This window comes from Barbus barbus, assembly GCF_936440315.1.
Source record: "Barbus barbus genome assembly, chromosome: 12".
Classification (NCBI taxonomy): Eukaryota; Metazoa; Chordata; class Actinopteri; order Cypriniformes; family Cyprinidae; genus Barbus; species Barbus barbus.
In genome coordinates, this window is record NC_136740.1 from 14,503,984 (window position 1) to 14,525,105 (window position 21,122).

At 37.4% G+C, this 21,122-nt stretch overlaps 2 protein-coding genes across 2 annotated transcripts; both read right to left on the reverse strand.

The window, feature by feature from the left end:
- Positions 1-11,201: 11,201 nt before the first annotated feature.
- Positions 11,202-15,615, reverse strand: cxcr3.3 (chemokine (C-X-C motif) receptor 3, tandem duplicate 3). Its single transcript, XM_079430150.1, has 3 exons — positions 15,255-15,615; positions 14,388-14,738; positions 11,202-13,282 (listed from the first exon to the last, which is right to left on the reverse strand). Exons 1-3 carry the CDS (start codon positions 15,264-15,266, stop codon positions 12,536-12,538), a joined length of 1,110 nt encoding a protein of 369 aa, XP_079286276.1. The 5' UTR covers positions 15,267-15,615; the 3' UTR covers positions 11,202-12,535.
- Positions 15,616-17,440: 1,825 nt separating this feature from the next.
- Positions 17,441-20,724, reverse strand: LOC306877864 (C-X-C chemokine receptor type 3-2-like). Its single transcript, XM_079429870.1, has 3 exons — positions 20,636-20,724; positions 19,749-19,876; positions 17,441-19,660 (listed from the first exon to the last, which is right to left on the reverse strand). The coding sequence occupies exons 2-3, from the start codon at positions 19,782-19,784 to the stop codon at positions 18,548-18,550; spliced, it is 1,149 nt and encodes a 382-aa protein (XP_079285996.1). The 5' UTR covers positions 19,785-19,876; positions 20,636-20,724; the 3' UTR covers positions 17,441-18,547.
- Between the last annotated feature and the right edge of the window lie 398 nt (positions 20,725-21,122).

Below are 21,122 nucleotides of genomic sequence, written 5' to 3' on the forward strand. Positions count from 1 at the left end.
AATACTCTATATCCTGCAGATTCTTCAGTTTTCCAGCATCTTTTGCATATTTGAACCGGGTGTGTCTCACTCGTCCTTAAAACTGAAGCTGCGGGCTCATTGATCGCCCCCTGGTTGCTGGCTGCAGTACAGGTCATAAACCCCGCCCTCTACATGTAAACGAATGGGACTTCAGTGAAAATAAAAAAATAAATTACACTTCCAATACAATTTTCCGAAATATGGTTTTGGTCATTTAAGGTAGCTGTTATCACGCTGATATATGTTTAATTGTTCATTTTTGTGATAAGTTTGATTCTAGCTAGTAAATTGATGCTATAAAAATGGGGCGTGTCGTTATGGTTGATTGGGTCTGAGGGAGTTTGATTCTGCGGCTCCACCCCACGACCTTACTGCGCAGACTCTGGCTCCAAATGACGTCATTTACTCAAGATGGCAGCGGCCATACTGAGATGTATTCGCTTCACTTTTCTATAGTGGAAGGAAGCGGAGATGCGTCGTCCATCTTTTTTTACAGTCTTTGATTTGAACTCTTGACTTTTTGGGTGAAAACTTTTTGAATTTGAAGATCAAAGTAAATTGTACTTAATTTGTCTTCCGGGAAACAGGCAAATATCTTCTGTTGCTTCCGAAGGGCAGTACTAAATGAAAAAAAATATATGAAAATAATATCTATAATAGTATGAATTGTTTTAATAAGTTATGACATTTGTTTGTTATGTTATGTTTATTGTTCGGTCAGTTAAGCAAGAACGCAGTACATCTCAATTCTCACAAGGGTGCGTTCTGTGTTCTCGTGTCCTTCTGAGTTCTTTCTTCAAAGGAGGAAGCCTTGCAAGACTGGTCTCCAGGAGAAGTCTGTTCTCTGCGTTCTTCAAACTAAGAAACATGCTGCGTCCCAATTCGCTTACTATCTGTCCTAAATAGTATTCGAAATACAATTAGTATGTCTCAAATCATAGTATGTTTAAAAAAGTATGCCAAAGATTCCCAGATGGTCTACTATTTCCAGTTAGAATTCGAAGTGCAGATCGATGCACAATAACGGCTACAATGGCTGTACTGGATGTGCATTCGAACGTCCGTGAAAGCCTAGGTTGGGTGTGCGTGCAGCATGGGGTCAGAAAAATGGCGCGGCTAATAGACCGGCATATTGTGTCAAGGTCTTTGACACCACAGGGCTGGGAACAGTACCATTCTAAACTTGTTTTAGCTAATGGCGATTGTCTGCCTGATCCCGAGCTCCTAACAGAATGGGTAGACAACGTTAGCAAGTGGCCAGATATTCACTGGCCCGCCATATATTGCTATCTGGTGGACAAGCCAAATGTTTACACACATGAAAAACTAAGAGCCTACAAATCGCTAGATGCCTGTAATTACGTAGTCTGTGGGCATGTCCATACGGTTTTATATAGTGATATAGGCAATGACTTTTGTTTGTCAAAAGTGGAGGTTTTACCGAGCCAGCGCCAAGGGAAAAACACCTCTATGTACCAAGCCTGGGTTGTGATCAACAAGCGGGAAGGCTACATCCATACTGCAAATTGCACCTGCATGGCAGGGTAAGTATTTATCATTGGAGACGGATGCACTGTAGACTGATTTCCTTGACTTGATGGGTTTATTTCCCTAGAAAACCCTGTTGCACTAATACATTCCATATACACATCAGTGCGTGATGAGGTCAAAGAAAAAAAAGAAAAAAAAATACTCGAACATGTCATTAAGACACATAACACACGGTTAGAACAGGCATGCGTAGCAACACGTACATAGTAGACTACTTTTAATTTTTGGTATGAAGTGAGCACTACAAACACGAGCCTCTTTGATCGTAGCATTGTCCTAGCTTGCAGCCACAGATGTCGTCTATTTTTTTTTTTAAACAGATGAGATCCTGCAGGAATCCTGAAAAACTTGACTCCAGAACTGGTGCGATTTTCACAGTCCACGATGCAACGAGTAGGCATTTTTTTCTTGACGAGAAATTACCTGGTTAACACACAATTCAATGGGATGGAATGAACATTCTCACCCCGACATGCGCACTGTGAAGGGGTCTATAGAGTGGGGGAACTATGACGTCACTTTGTAGGCGGAACGGCTGTTAGCATGAAACTGGTTCCCTCGACAAAAAGCCAATAGGATTTTCACAAAATAATATAACTTTGACGAATTTTGAAGCCTAAATAAAAGCGCCAGAATTTAAAAGCTAAACGAACCAGAGCCGTTGAGAAACAGAGTTGCGACACTCCCATAGGCTTCCATAGGAATTTAGGAATGCGGAAGTAAAACGTGTCATGGAGCAGCCAATAGTTCCAAACAACCAACAACCATTCATTTCAGTGCTTCTCAAGCACACTCGCCATAAAGTTGAGGAAATTACAATTTGTTTTTGCCATTTTAACGCGTTAGTTTACCTCTCGGAAATCTGACCAGTAGTTGTATTTTATGAAACGCGTTATAGTTAATGTTTATTTTTAGACAATAGGCAGTATATGCCATATTTGCAGTTAACGTGAGAAACACCTTAATAGCGATCATAACCAGATGCTAGTTGTTTTCCTTCAGGGAGAGAAAGATTACATAAAGATGTAAGTTGAATTAACCCCATTAATTTCAGTATCTTTGGAGCATCACTGGTAAGTTGATGAAATAACTGCTTTTTAAAATATTTTAACGCCTTAGCTGACCTATTCTTGAATGGTAATTAATAGTGGTATTTTCATGCCATCAGGTTTAATAATGTTTATCGTTAGATAATAGCTAGTTGTCACGGTGCACACAGCAGGGAGGACCAAGGAACACGCATACTTTTGCTGTGATTGAGGGTAAAAGAGTGACCGCTAAAGATGTAGCCAACACTTAACATGTTGGCAATGCTTATTCAACAAGCAACTGTTTCTTCTAAATGATTAGCTTGAATAAGTGTAAGAATTTCTTCTAAATGATTAGCTTGATAAGTGTAATTGTTTTATAGTTTTATTTTATTTATTTTTTATGATTTAATATATTTGTTTCTTTATTTTTATACTTATATTATTATTTATTTTTATTATATTTATTTTTTTATTTTTAATTATTTGCTTTTACTTTGGGCTCTTAAATCTTTACTCCAAAGCTGAATTTTAAGCGTAGTCTTTGTTATTCTCTGAACTTAAATCTGAACACCTTATTCCCGGTTGAGCTGTTGTTGTGGTTGTTGCTCTTTTCGGAGGATAGTGATTCGACTCTTTTGGTTCACTCAAACTTTGTTCTTTTCTTTTCTTGTTTCTTTTCTATATTGTACGTGGTTCATGTCATTGTTTTAAATATCCTTTAATGCCAGGGGCCTCAGGGATAGTGTCAAACGAAAAGCTCTTTTTTTGTTTGCTAAAAAACACAAATCAGACTTCTGTTTTCTTCAGGAATGTCATTCGCCTATTGACGATTATAATGGTGGAAATCTCAGTGGGGTAATGATATTTGGAGTTCACATGGCACCGAACACTCAGCTGGTGTAATCATTTTGAGAAACAAATTTGGTGGGGATATATTAGGGTCAGAATCGAATAGTTTACGTCATTTTCATTTATTAGTAATTTCACTTAACCAACAAACTGTAATTATGGGTACAATAATTCTTTGGATAATGGATTTTTTTTTTTACAAATTAGATGAGAAGCTTACATATTGGTCTAATAAATTTCCTAATGCATTTTTCATTCTAGGAGGAGACTTTAATGTGTCATTTAATAATTTTTTGGACAGATATCCACCAAAAAGGACCGCTTGTTCTTGTCCTGCACTATTAGACCTAATAGATAAATTTGAATTGGTGGACATTTGGAGAGAGAGATTCCCTAACAATTTAGAGTTTACTTGGGCCAATAAAAGTGGTTCAAGACAATCTCGTATTGATTATTGGCTCATATCAAAATGTATGTCAAATTTTGATCTGAATGTCGACATTCAATGTACCCCATTGACCGACCACAAAACTATCTTTATTAATAGATTATGTAACAGGCCAATGCAGAGATTCTTTGTGGAAACTTAACAGTTCACTGTTAGAATTACCAGATGTAAAGGATAAAATTAAATAATTAATTGCTAGCTATTGGAAAACAGCCATTCTTTTGGTACCAATTGGGAGCTTTTTAAGTTTGAGACGGGTGTTTATTTAAGAAAAGTTGGTTCATCATTCAAAATTAGCTTGGTCCCTCAATTTTAAACACAATTTTACACCTCACTCGTATCTAATCTGGAATAACATGAATCTACTGTATAAACATAAATCTCTTTTTTAAAAAATTGGTTTGAAAATGGTATTATTTTTGTCTCAACTTTTCAATCAAAATGGTTCAATCTGTAATTACTCTGAGTTTTTAGCTAAGCATGGAATTCCTCTTAGTCCGAAAGAGTTTGCAATTGTTGCTGATGCAGTGCCACATGAGTTCTCATGCTTTTTAGAGGTCTTTCTTTTCCAATCTCATGTCACTCTGTGGATCTTTGTAAAACATTTGTTGGAAAACAGTGCCTTTCAACATTTTGTGGAAAAACAAATTATTCAAAGCTCTGGTTTTATGTAAAAACTGGAAGGAGTCTTTAATACACATATTTTAGAAGTTGTAATTCTGTATGAGTAAGTATATCTATATTTTTTAATTTAGCCAACAAGACTAGTGCTGGCTAGGTGTCACCATGATTGTGACCCAGTGTCGGCTCAGTTTCAGTAACCAGTGTCAGACCAGTGTTTCACTTCTCGTCAGCGTGTTTTATTTCTCGTCGGTGTGATTGTGGCCCAATGCCAGTGGTCTCGACTCAGTTTTAGTACCCAGACTCAGGCCAGTACTGGCTAAGTGTTTCATTTCTCGTCAGTGTGATTGTGGCCCAATGCCGGTGGTGTCGGCCCAGTTTTAGTACCCAGACTCGGGCCAGTACTGGCTAAGTGTTTCAATTCTTGCCAGCGTGATTGTGTCCCAATGCCGGCAGTTTTGGCAGCCGGACTCGGGCCAGTGTATTTGGGCCGATTCTGGGGCATCATTCATCTCATGTCCATGCCGAGTCTGGCAACCGCAGCCGGGCCGAGTTATTTCTTCCAGCTTGCCGGATCTGGGCCATTATCGGGCCACACCATTTTGGCTACTTGGGAGATGAATTGTTGTCATTATTTTTGTTTTCTTTGCGTACAAAAAGTATTCTAGTCGCTTCATAAAATTCAGATTGAACCACTGAAAGCAGATGGACTATTTCAAAGATGTCTTTCAGACTTATCTGGGCTTTGACAGTGTTATTTACTTGGCAGTCAATGGGACAGTCACAAGCCTCCTGGTTTTCATCCAAAATATCTCTGAAAATTGTGTTCTGAAGACGAACAAAGCTTTTATGGGTTTGGAATGACATGGGGGTAAGTGATTAATGACAAACTTTTCATTTTGGGGTGGAGTAACCCTTTGAGCTTCCTTTGTTGTTGCTTTTACTTGTTTTGCTATGGACTGAGTTAAATTGCAATTATTTTCTGCTAGCTTATTTAACAGAAGCAGGGCTGCAGTTTCCAAAATCATCGTAAGCCTAAGTACATAATAGACCCATTGCCACCAATGTAGCTACGATCAACTTAGGCTTACAATGCTTTTGGGAAACTCAGCCCAGTTCTATTCTGTGATCCCTGTGATCTGACTAAGCAAACTTTAGTGTTAAACGCCAGTAGTGTGATTTATTTTAAAACATTTACATTTTATTTGGTCAGAACAAAAGTGGTAGATATGTTACTTACTTGTTAAGATGACATTCTGTCGGATATATGCCTGGGTAGGACATATGGGGATGTATAATGACAGATCCGCTCTTATGTGGTGATCATAGATTCATCAGAATCTGAACAAATCAGTCAGTTTTAATGAATCGGTTGAATGAATGATTATATAATTCACTTATTAAAGGGGTCATCGTATGCCCATTTTTCTCAAGTTGAAATGATTCTTTAGGGTCTTAATGAAAAGCCTATAACATACTTTGGTTAAAATATCTCAATGGTTGTGTCAGGGCTGGCCCAGGCTCTGTAGGTGCCCTAGGTGAGATTTTAGATTTCCGCCCCCCACCCCCCACTAAAAAAATTCAGAAAATGCAGATTTTTCTAAACTTTACTATAATATAATATACTGATAAGTATTAGCATAAATAAGTAGTAAATAAATTGTGATAATAAATAAATACGCCTTGTTGGTATTTTATGAGTGAATTTGTTAAAACATTGAAGAGACCAGACATGAGTTATAGCCTGCTCCCAAACAGAGAAATGCAACCCACAGCTATGTCTACAGTGAAAAGTAGCCTACTTATTACAACAAAGAAAAATATGAGCAATATGAAATGCCTAAAATAGTCTAACAGACAACAAAGGCAACAAAATAAAGACTACATTTTGTAATTTATTTGTATATGTTAGCTAGATAGCTAGCTAGTTAGTCTAATCCTACATCAGTACTTCTGCAGCGATGTTGGAGGAGCAAATGAGATGGGAGTTTTTCGACATACCCTGTCATTAACTGGAAAAAACAGAGTTCACGCAGAGCTAGACAAGAGGAGCATTTGAGGTTAAAAAGTACAGAAATTGTTATTTTTTTTAGAAAATAGCCAATCGTTATTCTAGAAAAGACCCTTCTTCCTCAGCTGGGATCTTTTAGAGCCCTTTGAAGCTGCATTTAAACTGCATTTTGGAAGTTCAAACTCGGGGGCACCATAGAAGTCCATTATATGGAGAGAAATCTCAAAATGTTTTCCTCAAAAAAATAATTTCTTTACGACTGAAGAAAGACATTGTTCTAAATTTTTGTTCTAGAAGTGAACTCTTTTAAGAGCACATAAATGGCAAAACTATTTTAACTGTGTGCGCCATGCCTAATTAATGCATTAAGATGATGTATTATAATTACGTCATGACACATAAAGTATTTAAATTATTCCAACATGACATGCCAAATTTTATGATTTTTCATTGATGTCAATTTTATTTTATTCTAGCATTATTTTAATCAGTTCGATCATAGATCAGTACTAAAATTATATTAACCGTCAGAAATTATTTTGCTTAATATATGGGTGTAGGAGCGCACGATGGTCACAAGAGGGCGTACTTCCGACCAAAAAAAAAACATGTGGCGCCCCACAGTCATTTTGCGCTTTTTTGCATTTAGGTTGATCGGGGGGCGTCTTCACCTTTAAAAACAAAGGTAATCCTCTGCATCTTCAGCGGCTCAGATGTCGGGAGTAAATGACGACTGCTATGTTCATGATTACATCCAACAACAAAGCTTAAAAACATTCTTGTCTACACATGCTCTAGGGTCGAAACAATGGCGAACTGATGACAGCTCACTCAGAGCGGGTTTATGCTGAAACGCTAGTGTCAATTAACAATCATGGGAGTGGCCTGGGTACGTGTGATGTCACACAGCCATGAATCTGCTTGATTAGAGAAAGGGGTTTGGATTTTTCAGGATTTAAAAAAAGAAACCACTGGGTGGATTTTTATTATTATAGGGTGGTTGTGTACACACACACTGCCAAGACACATTTCAGTTCAAACAAGTAAAAGTTAATTTCAAAAGGGAATGACCCCTTCAAGGGGATTGGATACCGCTGTATAGTGTTAGTGTAATTAAAAGCTGTTCAACATTATGCATCTTTACATTTTTTTTAACGAATAATTTCGAGAGGGGTGCCCTTTTTCACTTGAGCACCTGTCTCCTAAAATGTCTGTGCATGGCGATTCAGTAGTAGCCATTCAATTTGTTACCTCTTTTGTAGCCACGATTTAACTAAATTAAAATTAAGAAATAAATTTGTAGTCTACAACGTCCCCAAAATTTACCTTAAACTAGTGAACCAATTAGTAAAAAGAAGCCACGATGCTCCTCCATACTTGATACTTTGGACCCTCTTCAGTTTGCCTATCGCCCAAATAGATCCACTGATGATGCCATCTCTCACATCCTCCACTCTTCCCTCACACACTTGGACAGAAACAATGGGAATTATGTAAGGCTTCTATTCATTGACTATAGCTCAACTTTCAACACTATAGTCCCCATCAAGCTGGCATCTAAACTCACAGACCTCGGCCTAAACTCCTCACTCTGTGACTGGATTCAAGACTTCCTCACCGGCAGACCTCAAGTGGTGAAAGTTGGCCAGTTCACCTCAAACTTCATCACCCTGAACGTAGGAGCCCCACAGGGATGTGTCCTGAGTCCCCTGCTCTACTCTCTCTACACGCATGACTGCGTGTCCTCTCACAGCTCCACATCTATTATCAAATTCGCTGATGATACTGTGGTTCTGGGCCTCATCTCCAACAACGATGAGACCGAATACTTGGACGAGGTAGAGAGACTCACAGCATGGTGCCAGGACAACTGTCTCTCTCTGAACGTGAGCAAAACTAAAGAGCTGATCATGGACTTTAGGAAGAGACAGCAGCGGCCCTACACTCCTCTTATGATCAGTGGGACCCCTGTGGAGAGGGTGAGTAGCTTCAAGTACCTCGGTGTAAACATCTCCGAGAACCTGACTTGGACTACACACATCCAAACACAGGTTAAGAAAGCCAGGCAAAGACTGTACCATCTGCGACAGCTGAGGAAATTCAGGGTCTCACCAGCAATCCTGAAAACTTTCTATTCAGGGACCATAGAAAGTGTATTGACTCAGTGCATCTCAGTGTGGTATGGAAACAGCTCCAATCAGGACTGCAAAGCACTACAGAGAGTTGTGCGCTTAGCTGAGCGCATCTCAGGGTCTGCTCTCCCCTCTCTGCAGGACATCTATACCTCAAACGCTGCAAAAGTAGAGCTGTTAAAATCATCAAGGACTCAAATCACCCTGGTCATCACTTTGCTTCCATCTGATAAGTGCTTCCGTAGCCTGATGGCAAAAACTGAGAGACTTAGGAGGAGCTTCTTCCCCCAGGCCATCAGGCTCCTAAACTCTAAGTCTTATATCATCATAACATCATAACATCACTTGACTCCATGTTAATATCAATATATCAATAAGCTATTCATAATTTTTTCTACCTCATATTGCTGCTATTTAAATACCCTGCACAACTTTTTTTCACATTCTTTTGCACATTCCTCTTATTACTATTTATGTCAACAACATACTGACCTGCACATTTATATTTATAAATTTTTTTTATCTCTTATTTTATTCTTTTTTTTTTTCTCTACTTTTCTTTTTCTTAATATTTGTATTCTATACAATTGCACTGTCCTTGGAGCGGACCTGAATTACATTTCACTGCTGGTTATACTCTGTATAATTGTGTATGTGACGAATAAAAATCTTGAATCTTGAAATCAAACCTGAGGCTCAGGCTCACAATGGGACGATGAAATGACTGCTGTTTATATATTTGAATTTATTAAGGGAAAGCCCCTTGAGATGTTTCATCTCATTTTCAAGGGGGATCCAAAATATTCTGGTAATGATGATTGACAGGACTGAATGTTTAGGCTCCTCCCAAACCAACTTGACCCAGTTCTCAAAAGCTGACAAACCAGTCTCATGTCAAAGACATGTCAAAACAAGTTTGTGTAGACACATATTGTAAGAATTAAACGAGTTATTCTAGTGCTCTCAACCATCATCTACTAGGGGTACTACAGCACACACGTATGTTTGATACTTTTTTGATACTTGACCAGCTAAAAAAAGAAGAACTACAAAAACACATTTCAAATCACTGGATGCAAATCATGAGTAAAGAGCACTGACTAGAAAAAAAATAGAAAAGAAATGCCTATGACATTTGTGACCCTAGACCACAAAACCAGTCATAAGTGTAATTTTCTATACAACATCTGAAAGCTGAATAAATAAGCTTTCCAGTGAGGTATGGTTTGTTATGATAGGACAATATTTATCCGAGATACACTGCTCCGGGTGTGTGTTCACGGTGTGTGTGTTCACTGCTGTGTGTGTGCACGTTGGATGGGTTAAATGCAGAGCACGAATTCCGAGTATGGGTCACCATACTTGGCAGTGTCACTTCACTTCGCTTCACTTCACAACTATTTGAAAATATGGAATCTGAGTGTGCAAAAAAATCTAAATACTGAGAAAATCTCCTTTAAAGTTGTCAAAATTAAGTTCTTAGAAATGCATATTACTAATCAAAAATGACGTTTTGATATATGTATGGTAGGAAATCAACAAAATATCTTAATGGAACATGATCTTTACTTAATATCCTAATGATTTTTGCCATAAAAGAAAAATCGATCATTTTGACCCATACAATGTATTTTTGGCTATTGCTACAAATATACCCCAATGACTTAAGACTGGCTTTGTGGTCCAGTGTCACATTTCACAAAAAAGCTGTCATTCGCAGTAACACAAACACACAACAGGACAGGAAATGAACAAAAATGCAATTTCCTCATACTGAAACTAGTGTTAATATATAGCTGAAATTCTGACAATCCAACTACATCTACTCTCATTTTGTTTATTTTCCTTACTATAATAATGACTCATGGAAATGACTGATGGAATATTGATGATATTATTGTCGCATGACAATGCAATCCTGCTGTCCTTTTCACATTAATGCTCACCACATGTTCGGTTTCAGAAGAGGAACCGAGGCGTCACATGTGGTTATTTTTGTGTGCGTGGCATCAGAACGCATTACAATACAAAGAACTTTCTAAGAAACCTATCTGTTCAAAATGGACTGTCATCGAAAATGGATCACGAGTATTAAAATGTGTAAAGATATGTAAAAAAACTACTTAACGATCAGTTTCTCTCACTACTACACAACTACACACAGGCCCTTCTGTTGTTCAGGATGATGACGTCCTGAAAGTATTTCAGTACAGTACAAAGACTAGAGCATATACAATGGCCCCATTTTTTCTCTCTGTACACCATGTGTTGTCTTCCGTCCATGGGGATACTCCACTAATGACATTACCAAAAAATGTATGTCTGAAAATCCCAACAGCGGTCTTTCCCAATTACCAATTAACCCTGTACAGGAAGAAAGTACTTCCTCCAAAAGGGTTCAGAAGAATACTTGGTTATGCAACATGGGAAAAGAATCTTTTATGACCCCATCTCACAGAAAACTACACAAAATTATGTCAAATCATTATTTTCTCAGCATTATTTGATGAGCAATGAAGTCCTTTTCAATATATTTTCTCTTTAATAATCATTAATATTTATTGATTCATCAACATTAAAATAGCACTGTGTTCCTTTATAAACTTCTTACCACTTATTTAAGTAACAGTATACACCCTTCCAGAGACCACTGACTTGAAGAGATCTCAAAAAAACAAAAAACATGTAAGAAACGGCTAAGCAAGTGACACGACTTCCTGTCATTGGAGCCGAAATTCTAAAATAAAATCGTATTCATCAGCAGATTTGCTGATGCTACTGATTAAATTTTGGCACAAATTTTAAAACTATTTCTCCCACCTACAACAGATTTAGTAGATATGAATAAATTTATGGTACAAACATAAATGTGACAGACAATGTTTAAATGATTGTAAAATGTGACATTTCATATTTCATTTGTCAAATTTAAATGGCACAATTAAAAATATACATACTGTAATTATATATATGCACACATGTACAAAAGTTTTGAATGATGAAATTAAGATTTCATACAATAGTTATTCAAATTTGACCAAAAAAATAAAGAAAAGAGAAAAAAAAATAGAAGAAAATGTTAATTATCCATTGACAATGATTTTGTAATTGAGTGGGAATGAAGACATCTGTTGATCAATCAAGCAAGTTGTCACAGTGTACACACGAGGGAGGAACAAGGTACACGCATAGGAGGAGGTAAACTCAAATCACAAACTTTACTGATGAAGGCAGGACAGGGCCAGGCAGCCATCAAACACCAGGGAGTAACGAGTAGACCAGACGAAATGGCACTACACAGACAGGACTTAAATACAAGGCTAATTAACTCAAACACACCTGGAACAGAATAAACTACTAATCACATAACAAGGACAGGAAACAAACCAAATAAGGGCACAAGAGGCCGGAACACATGACACACACGACAGAGGACTGACACAAGTAGGCACAGAACCGGCAAATGGCCAAATATTGGCTGATAATTTCAGTTCATTACTAAGAGCATTGTTCTAGCACATGATTCCAAAACCATTTACACAGCACAACAAAAATAAATAAATATAACATTTGACCAAATAAAATTAAATAATTCCAAATATGATGAAAATAAACAGATTTAAAGTGCAAATGAGTTGGCTAGCATTTCATGTCCTTCTTTCATTTAATGTCCATCTTTTTCATTTCATCCTTTATCATCCATTATGAGAGTTTTCCAGAATACATGTACAGAAATCACCCATCATTGGGTTATTCCATACTTAGAGATATCTATTAAATGCTCACATGCTAAATGAAGAATGCATAACATACATTTTAGGAATTATGATACACAGAACATCCATCAGTGAATGTGTTATGATCCATGCTTTCATATATCATGATCTTGGGTTTTTGTTGTTTGTTTAATGTCATTCATAGGCTGAAGTGAATCTTGTTCCTCCTGGACAGAAGTATTACCATTTACTCCACTAGAGTCCCAAAGCGAAACCTCATTATTCTCCATTTTACAAGCACTGAGCTTTATCACAGTCAGTACGCGAGACCGGAACTCTTTGGAGAGACAGAGATAAATAGCAGGATTAGTAACGCAATGGAGAAGCCCAAAAACTGCTGTTATTTTGCTAGCTGTCCACTGCCTCCCTTCGCAGTCTTCTTCCACTGCTGGAGAGTCGCCATCCATTGACAGAAAAGTGTTCACAATGAAGGTAATGCTGTAGGGTATCCAGCAGATAAAGAAAACCAGTATGAGGGCTGCAATGATAGCTGTGCTTTGGCCCTTCTTCTTTTGCTGGCACTTTGAGTTGTGCCGTAACTTCAGCAGGACGATGGAACAGCAGAACAGCAGCACAAGTACCAGTAAAACAAAAAGATGTGGAAGACGAGAGGCAAGACGCTGGGAATCAGGCGAGTAATAGTGAATACATTCCTGTTTGCTTACACTTAGAAAGATCCAATCAGGGATGGACAGGAACAGGCAGAGGACACAGATGATCAAGCAGCAACAGTAAACCACCACAGGCTTTTTACAAGAAAACAGCTGTACTCCACGGACGATGGACAGATAGCAGTCAACACTGAGGCAGGCCAACGTGAAGATACCACAGTAGAAATTAATCTGAAGAGATAATGAAAAGGAATTAGTTATTATTACAATGCTACTATAATAGACTGTTAATGACAAATTAGAATGTGCAAAAATAGTTTTTTAAAGGTAGTTTAAAAAACATGTCATGTCCTGTAAATGTATCTATGTTGGCTTCATATGGCTTTAAAATCTTTATTTCTTATAATAATAATAATAATAATAAAACATTGACTCAAAAAATGTAATGTGCAGCATCCATAAAATATAAAGTAATAACCTATTTCTTAATTTATTTAAAAATCTAATATATATAAAAGGTAAAATACGTTTTGCCAATATTTTGAATATCTTATAATATTAAATATCTTACAGTATAAGATTTTTTAAAGAAAAATTCAAATAATTTATTTCTAAGTATCATTAATGTATACATTTTTAGGGGAGTCACACACCACATTACATTTTAAAACATGAACTAACCTTGTCTTTTAATATAAAGGTCAAATTATCTGATATTTTAGTCTTATTGTCCTTGATACACAGGCATGAGGGTCTGCAGTGGTCCTCACTATGACATCATTTCTTGACAATTTTGTTTTCTGCATGTTAGTTGCACCAAGTGACTTGGATTCAACAGACAACATTTAATAAATAGTGATAATAATAATAAAATAATTTTGTACATTGTGAAAAAAATACTTTGAAATATTAAGGGTTTTTTCTTCACTATGATATTAGGACAGCTGTATCACCATGATATTTACTTTGTGTCCCCCCAAAATATATTAAAATGAATTTCAATTCAAACAAGCTCATCATAGGAGATGTGTATTCAAGTCATTCATTTTTATTTATATATACTTTGGATTAAATACATTGATCTGGACAAAAAAAAGTCTCATGTCATTTGTCTAGGTGTGGATGTCCAAAATATGACCATATAATAGAAACCCGTTTCTTTAATGGATGCCACCAGAAGATCCAAAATAAGTCATTCCACATTTTGCCAGTTTGATTTCAGAGTGTATTTAACTTTTAGCCATACCTGATGGTTGAAAACGTGTGTACAATCAAAATGCCATTGACATCTATGAACTTATCAAACCGATACATTAACAAGCCAACAATAACTCACCTCGAACAGAGCTCCAGACAGTTTGCAGAGCTCTGTGCCCATGATCCATCCTTTAACCGCATCTACAGCCCAGAGAGGCAGTGTGAGCAGCAGCAGGCTGTCTGTTACACTCAGAAGAAGGATGAAGATGTCCATCACTCTCAGGTTCAGCGTCTTGAGCCACAGTATTGCCAGCACCAGTCCGTTTCCCAGCAGCCCACATAAGAAGCCCACAGAGTAAAGCAGGGGCATGAAGACCGCCAAAGTGCCGGAGACTGTGCTGGACGGACACAGCTCCTTGTACTCGTAATCATCATAGTCGAAGGTATTGTTATCCTCAAACAGTCCGTGCAGGTCCACCTGCATGTTTGACTAAAATAAAAACAATCCAAGGGTCAATGAGAAACTGTAGATTAATATCTGACTGCTCCTCGTGAACTGACTTGTCAACAGCGGCGAGCGTTTTTTATGTGCAAAGAGTCACATGCTGGGTTTTCACATGATGTCGCAACAATATAAATGGAAAGTAAAACTATGGGTGGGACAGCTGACTACTGTAGATAAAACCGAGGAGGTGAATACGCGCGCGCAATAGGCTACAATACAAAACTAAACTGCTTTAACACTTCACTACTGCTTGAGTTTGCTAATGTACACAGATATGTGGGTTTGTTTTCAAGTTTGCAAACCCTTTTAGCTGCTCTTGAACTGTTCATTTCGAAAGCTATGAATTTCAAAAACTGGGTTTGTTTGGTTAGTGAGTAGATCCAGTTCAATATATCTGTACAACAAAGGTACCTTGACAGCACGACAGAATAAGTTAGATGAAACCGACTATAATCATGAAACTTTAAATATGTGCATCTGTAAGGCTAAGAAAACACTTACAGGTGTTGTCATGTTCCTGGTCTTCTTTGTTTCTTTGTCTTCTTTTAAGCAGTCCGCATTTTCTGTAGTTTACGTAACCCGTCTATTGGGACTTGAGAGTATGTTTGTTCACTGCAATACATTTGGTTACCGTGCACGCGCAGAGTGAAAGACAAGGAGTAGGTAACGATGATCCTGCCCTTGTTAAATGTCTTCGTCCTTACCCATTACTTCATCCGGGTAGCTCTCTAGTTCCTCCCTACCTACCACCCCGTGCACTCTTGCCCCAGCTGGTTATATCTATAAATACCTTACACACCAACAAACTTGGTAACGTAACCTGCTCATCCGCGATGATTTCAACAGATGTACTGCGCTCTCTAGTGCTTGATAGTCTAAAATGCAGCTGAATTTAAAATTCTCCACAACACACACACACACACACACGTTAGCGTCTCTCTGCTAGCGTAATGGTTTTTATACTGTACAAACAAACTGTACTTTCTATCGCCCTACACCTAAACCTACCCCTCACAGGAAACTGCATTTTTAGATTTTCCAAAAACTTCATTCTGTATGATTTACAAGCTTGTTTCCTCATGGGGATCTAAAAAATGTTCCCACAAGGTCAAAATTTACTGGTATTACTATATTTGTGGGGACATTTGTCTCTCACACGCACACACACATGTTGGTTTTTGTGGTTTATGGGGACTCTCCATAGGCGTAATGGTTTTTATACTGAACAAACTGTGTGTGCTATTGCCCTACACCAACCCTACACCTAAACTTAGCCCTCACAGGAGACTTTGTGCATTTTTAGATTTCCAAAAAAACACCATTTAGTATGTTTTTTTTAAGCCTTTTGAATTACGGGGACATAGGCAGTGTCCTCATAAACCACCTTCATATTGTAAGACCTCTGTCATACCCATGTCATTAAACAAATGTGTGTCCTCATAAACCACATAAACATGCACACACACACACACACACACACACACACACACAGACAGAGGGAGAGAATTGTTTTATTGGGGTGGTTGAGGTGCTATATAGCACCGCTACCGTATGAAGAACCTGTTAAGCCCAGTACGGTTCTTCAGCGGTTGTTTGGGGTGGTTAAGGTGCTGTAGCACTACTGCCGTACAAGATCCCTTTAAGCCTCTGAATAACTTTAGCCATTGTAGTAAATTCATGTGAGAGCGAAGTAACATGTCTAAAATCTAAAGAGGAGACTAGGGCTCCTCTTATATAGTTCTACATAGCACCATTTGACAAAGGTGCTGAATAGCCAATTAACCACTTTTAGTGCAATTTAGCACCATTTGTTTTTGTTTAGAGTGTAGTTGCTTAGTTGCAAAAATGTGACTAGTATTGCTGAGTTTTTTTTGTTTGTTTGTTTGTTTTCCCCCAGTTGTAGGCTACATTAGGAACACTTGATAATTATTGTTGGATCAGGGTCTAAATAAATAAATAAAATATAAAATAATAATAAAAAAAGACAAATAAATAAAAGTCTAAATGAATTTAAGCATTCTAAGCAATTTTTTTAAGCATGACATCTCTCACAGCAGTTCTTTCCTAACACTTCAGCCATCTACTGGCCATTATTGTCATTATATCATTTCGACCTAACAAGAAGTCATGGTATTTTTATTTTTTTCCACTAGATGGCAGCGATCTTACACAAATAGCTACATATATTCTCATATTTTCTTTGTTTCATCTTAAGTTTAGATTTATTTACTGTCGTAAAGATGCATAGACCTTCTCTGAGTCGACTGAGGTGATTTCATGATAGTTATTGCTCTTTAAAATTTCTGTAAGTAATGATTTGCTTCATAAAATCTTGTTAGAGTAGCTATATTAGCTATATTATTATTTTTGGTGGTTCATAAAAAAAATCTCTTTACCAGCTGTGAAATCTACATATTCAGAGGTCAGGCTCAGCAGATGTTAGGTGTGGTGCTTATGCGGGTCATAAAAGTTTCAGTCTGACTCACATTTCCTGACCCCCAGACTAAAATGCTTTCAGCTAAAAGAGCATGCTGTGAAGTTGCAAGTACACTTTTTATATTATTAATGTTACCAACTCTAATGTCAAAATTTCACTGCAGAAAAGATCGGAATTAAAAAAAATGTATGTATTTATTTTTTTTGAAAACTGTAGCATTAATAAATATGAACACTTCCAAAATGCTTTCTGAAAGAAAACTGTTTATTTCTTACAAAAGTATTTTTAGAGAGGTATTTTTTATAGAGATGAACAAAGGTGATTATACCGTTGGGTTTCCTTTGTGGCTGTCACTCTCAAAATAAAATAGATCTTCATGTAATTTTAATACAGAGGAAAATAGAAATGAAACAAGAAATTGAAAAAAGTAATTTCAGTAGAAACAAAAAAAAAGCGATTACACCTTTTGCTCTGGGTTTCCTTTGTGGCTGTCAAGTGTCACATCCTCCATAGTCTAAGGAAAAAGTGACTCACACAAATCTATACTGCAAGTTTAATGGAATCTACACTTTTATCAGAGGTGGCAACACAGAACTAACAAAAATAACAATAGAAACGTTTTACAAAAATTACATTAGGAGGAAGCATCCTGTCATGTTCACATCTATTATGTACTCTATTTGATGTGTTATACATTATATTATGTCATCTACTTAAAATATCAAACAACAGATTAATAAAATGATAAAGAAAACTCAATTTGATGTTACAGCGTTATTTATGAAGAGTATTTATTTAAAAAAAGAAAAGTAAAGGAAGTGGATGTGGAGTCGGTTTTCAGTTCCTGTTTGTGACACCAGACCAGATTCAACAGAATCCATTGTCACGATTACAGCTGCCACAAAGGGAGAATTGTTGATGGGAAAAAAAATTCTATAGCATTTTTCTGAAATCTTTTTTTTTTTTTTTTTTTTTTTGTCTCAGCATGTATTGTTTGGAGAATATAAACGATATAAAAAAATATGAATATCTAGCTATATAGAGCCTATAGCAAAAATTCAGCAAATTCTCATTTGTCTAAAGATTTCCAAATTTTTGAATATTCTCATTCATATATAAAAACATGCAGGTAGATCTTTAATAATAACAACAGAAAATTGATGACAAAGTCTCCTCCTCCAACAGAACAGATGTTAAAACTATATCAGAAAATGCCTTATTTCAAAAAAGTTAACATGAAAAAGGTTTTAATATCTCTCAGACAACACAAGCTGAAATTGTGATTTCTTCCCAATTCCAGATAAAAACAACCGTCACTTCTATTCTTGCACTCTTGTTCATGTCATTTGCACTCTTTTCAGGCCATGACAGAGAAGTACGAGGTATTCTCACTCTCCACCGAGCTGAATGATCCAGTAGGTCTGCGGGTTGATCTCCGACCGTTTGCCCATCCTGCTAATGCGAGGCACCCCTGGGGTCCTAAAGCAGCCTTGCACATCTGGGTGAGCTCACGACGGAACTTTACCCCCACAAGGCCGTAGAGTAGTGGATTTAAAGCGCAATGCGCCAACCCCAGGCTTTCTGTCACGAAAGTGCCAAGATCTAGCACCTTGTTGAGCGTGCAGGTTTTGACAATGACCCCAAGCATCTGCAAGCTGTCGGTCATCCGCAAGGCATTATAAGGTGCCCAACTGACTACAAACACAATGACCAATGAGATGATGAGCCTCAGCGAGCGCCGTTTCTGCCTACGCGTGGCGTGGCAGAGTGCTTTGAAAATGCGAAGGTAGCAGTACAGCATGACCAGTAGGGGAAGTATGAATCCAAGAATCATGCTAACCAGCTGCATGCCGATCTGCCATTGCTGGCTGTTCTCTTCGGAAAAATCTATATGGCACATCAACCGATTTATGCCATATACATTCACCACTTTGCGGTAGTACACGTCCACCATTGCCATTCCCAGGCAGACACCCCAGATGATGGCACAGGCCAGCTGAGCGTGGCAGGTCTTGCGTCTCCAGCTGATATTGATGGCATGTACAATAGCCAGGTACCGGTCAAAGCTGATGCAGGCCAGGAACAGCACCCCACAATAGACATTCAGCGAGAACAACGCTCCAGCTATTTTACACATGAATACACCGAAAACCCACTCGTGGATCCACTCGACGGCAAAAAATGGCAAAGTTATAGCCAGTAGGAGGTCAGAGATGGCCAAATGGAGCAGGAAAGTGTCTGTCAGTGAGAAGGAGCAGGGGCTGTGTCGAGACTGCCGATAGCGGCGGATCACGCACAGAACCAGGATATTACCAACTAGTGCCAAGATAAAGACTAGGATGTAAGCCACGGGGGCAAAGCGACCAAGAATGTCCCATGTTTCCCTCAGACTGCAGGGGGCAGCAGCAGTGTCATCCTGATGTCCATTGTTATCATAGTAAGGAGTGTTTGAGTAGTCATAATCTGCGTACTGGAACAGAGCAAAAGACAATATTCTATTAAATCAGATTGTTAACCTTTTTGTTTGTTTTTCTCAGTACTGTCTTCTTAACACTCACCTCTGAGACATCTATAGCTGCTGTGGTGTGCTTCATGATGAGCTTCAGAGATGTGAGACATACAAGTAAATCTGTGGGCAAGAGATGCACTCGTCTCTCACGTTGTCTTGTCTATATGTCTCTCCTCTCTTACAGAAAAATAGAGGGAAAGAGAGCGAGAAGTCAGACCACAGAAACTGAATCCTACTTGTACAACCACTGCAAAGAGGAACTGGAGACTTCGTCCAGGGAAATAAAACTTGATAAATTTAGACAAAAACATGTTTTTGAAATCCCAATTTTCTGAGAGCAGACATATTCAAAAAGTTTCTCGAAAACACCTTTGCAACACCAAGCATAGTTGGTTGTCACAGATCTGAAAGTGTGTGAAATTAGATCTTATACTTTTTGTGTCATTTATAAAGGGTTCTTGGGACAAAAGTGGAAATAGTAAAGTACAACTAGAGGGAAGTGAAAGTGCTAGGAATTAGCATTGCATAAGTTTGGCATATACAATCAAACATATAATAATAATAATAATAATAATAATAAATAGTTTCACCATTATCTGCCATTTCCATATATTTTAACTATTTTAATGGATGTGGTGCTGTTGCTAGTAAAATCATTGAGAGAAGACAATGAATATTATTACTTGCAGTAACTTTAAATTGAATGTAAAATAGAGAGAATATTCACATTTGTTGTAATTAATTTCAAAACCAATATATTTTCACACTGCAGGGAAACTATTTAAAGTCTAGTTAATTATAATTACACATATTTCAAATATTTTAAAAAAAAGTCTATAGTCTAAAGAATCTATTTTTTAAGGAAGTATCACTGTTGTATAAAGGACTAACATTAAATATTAGAGTACAGTAGAAGCAAACATCAAAGTATTGTACCTGATCTCTGTGCTGTCTCTGCAGGGGTTGACTGGCCTAGAAGAGATGATGGTTTGATTATAACTTTGTTCAGGAAACACGTTTATCTTAGTGCTTCCTGACTTTTTTTTCTCTCTTCCCTTTTTGCTCTCTCCACAAAACATACTCTTACTGGAAATATTTTCAACATCATATTTTTTTCAACATTTTTTTAAAAGGTGCTTGTAAAACTGAAGAGAAGCAAATTGATCAAAATATCTTCTTTTTTACTGCTCAAGTCTGTTTGATCTCATTTTTAATCTAATGATATTCTGATTCATCTTCCCTGTTGATAGACAGGAAGCCGATAACCTCAGTCTGTTCTAAATAATTTAGCGATACATGATGATCTGTTGTTTAGACTATTTACTTTTATGCAGATGATTTCTGACCAAAATATGCAAGTAAGACCATTATATTTGTGAGGGTTATCTCAACAAAAGGTTGACACATAAGTCTAGTCTAGCAC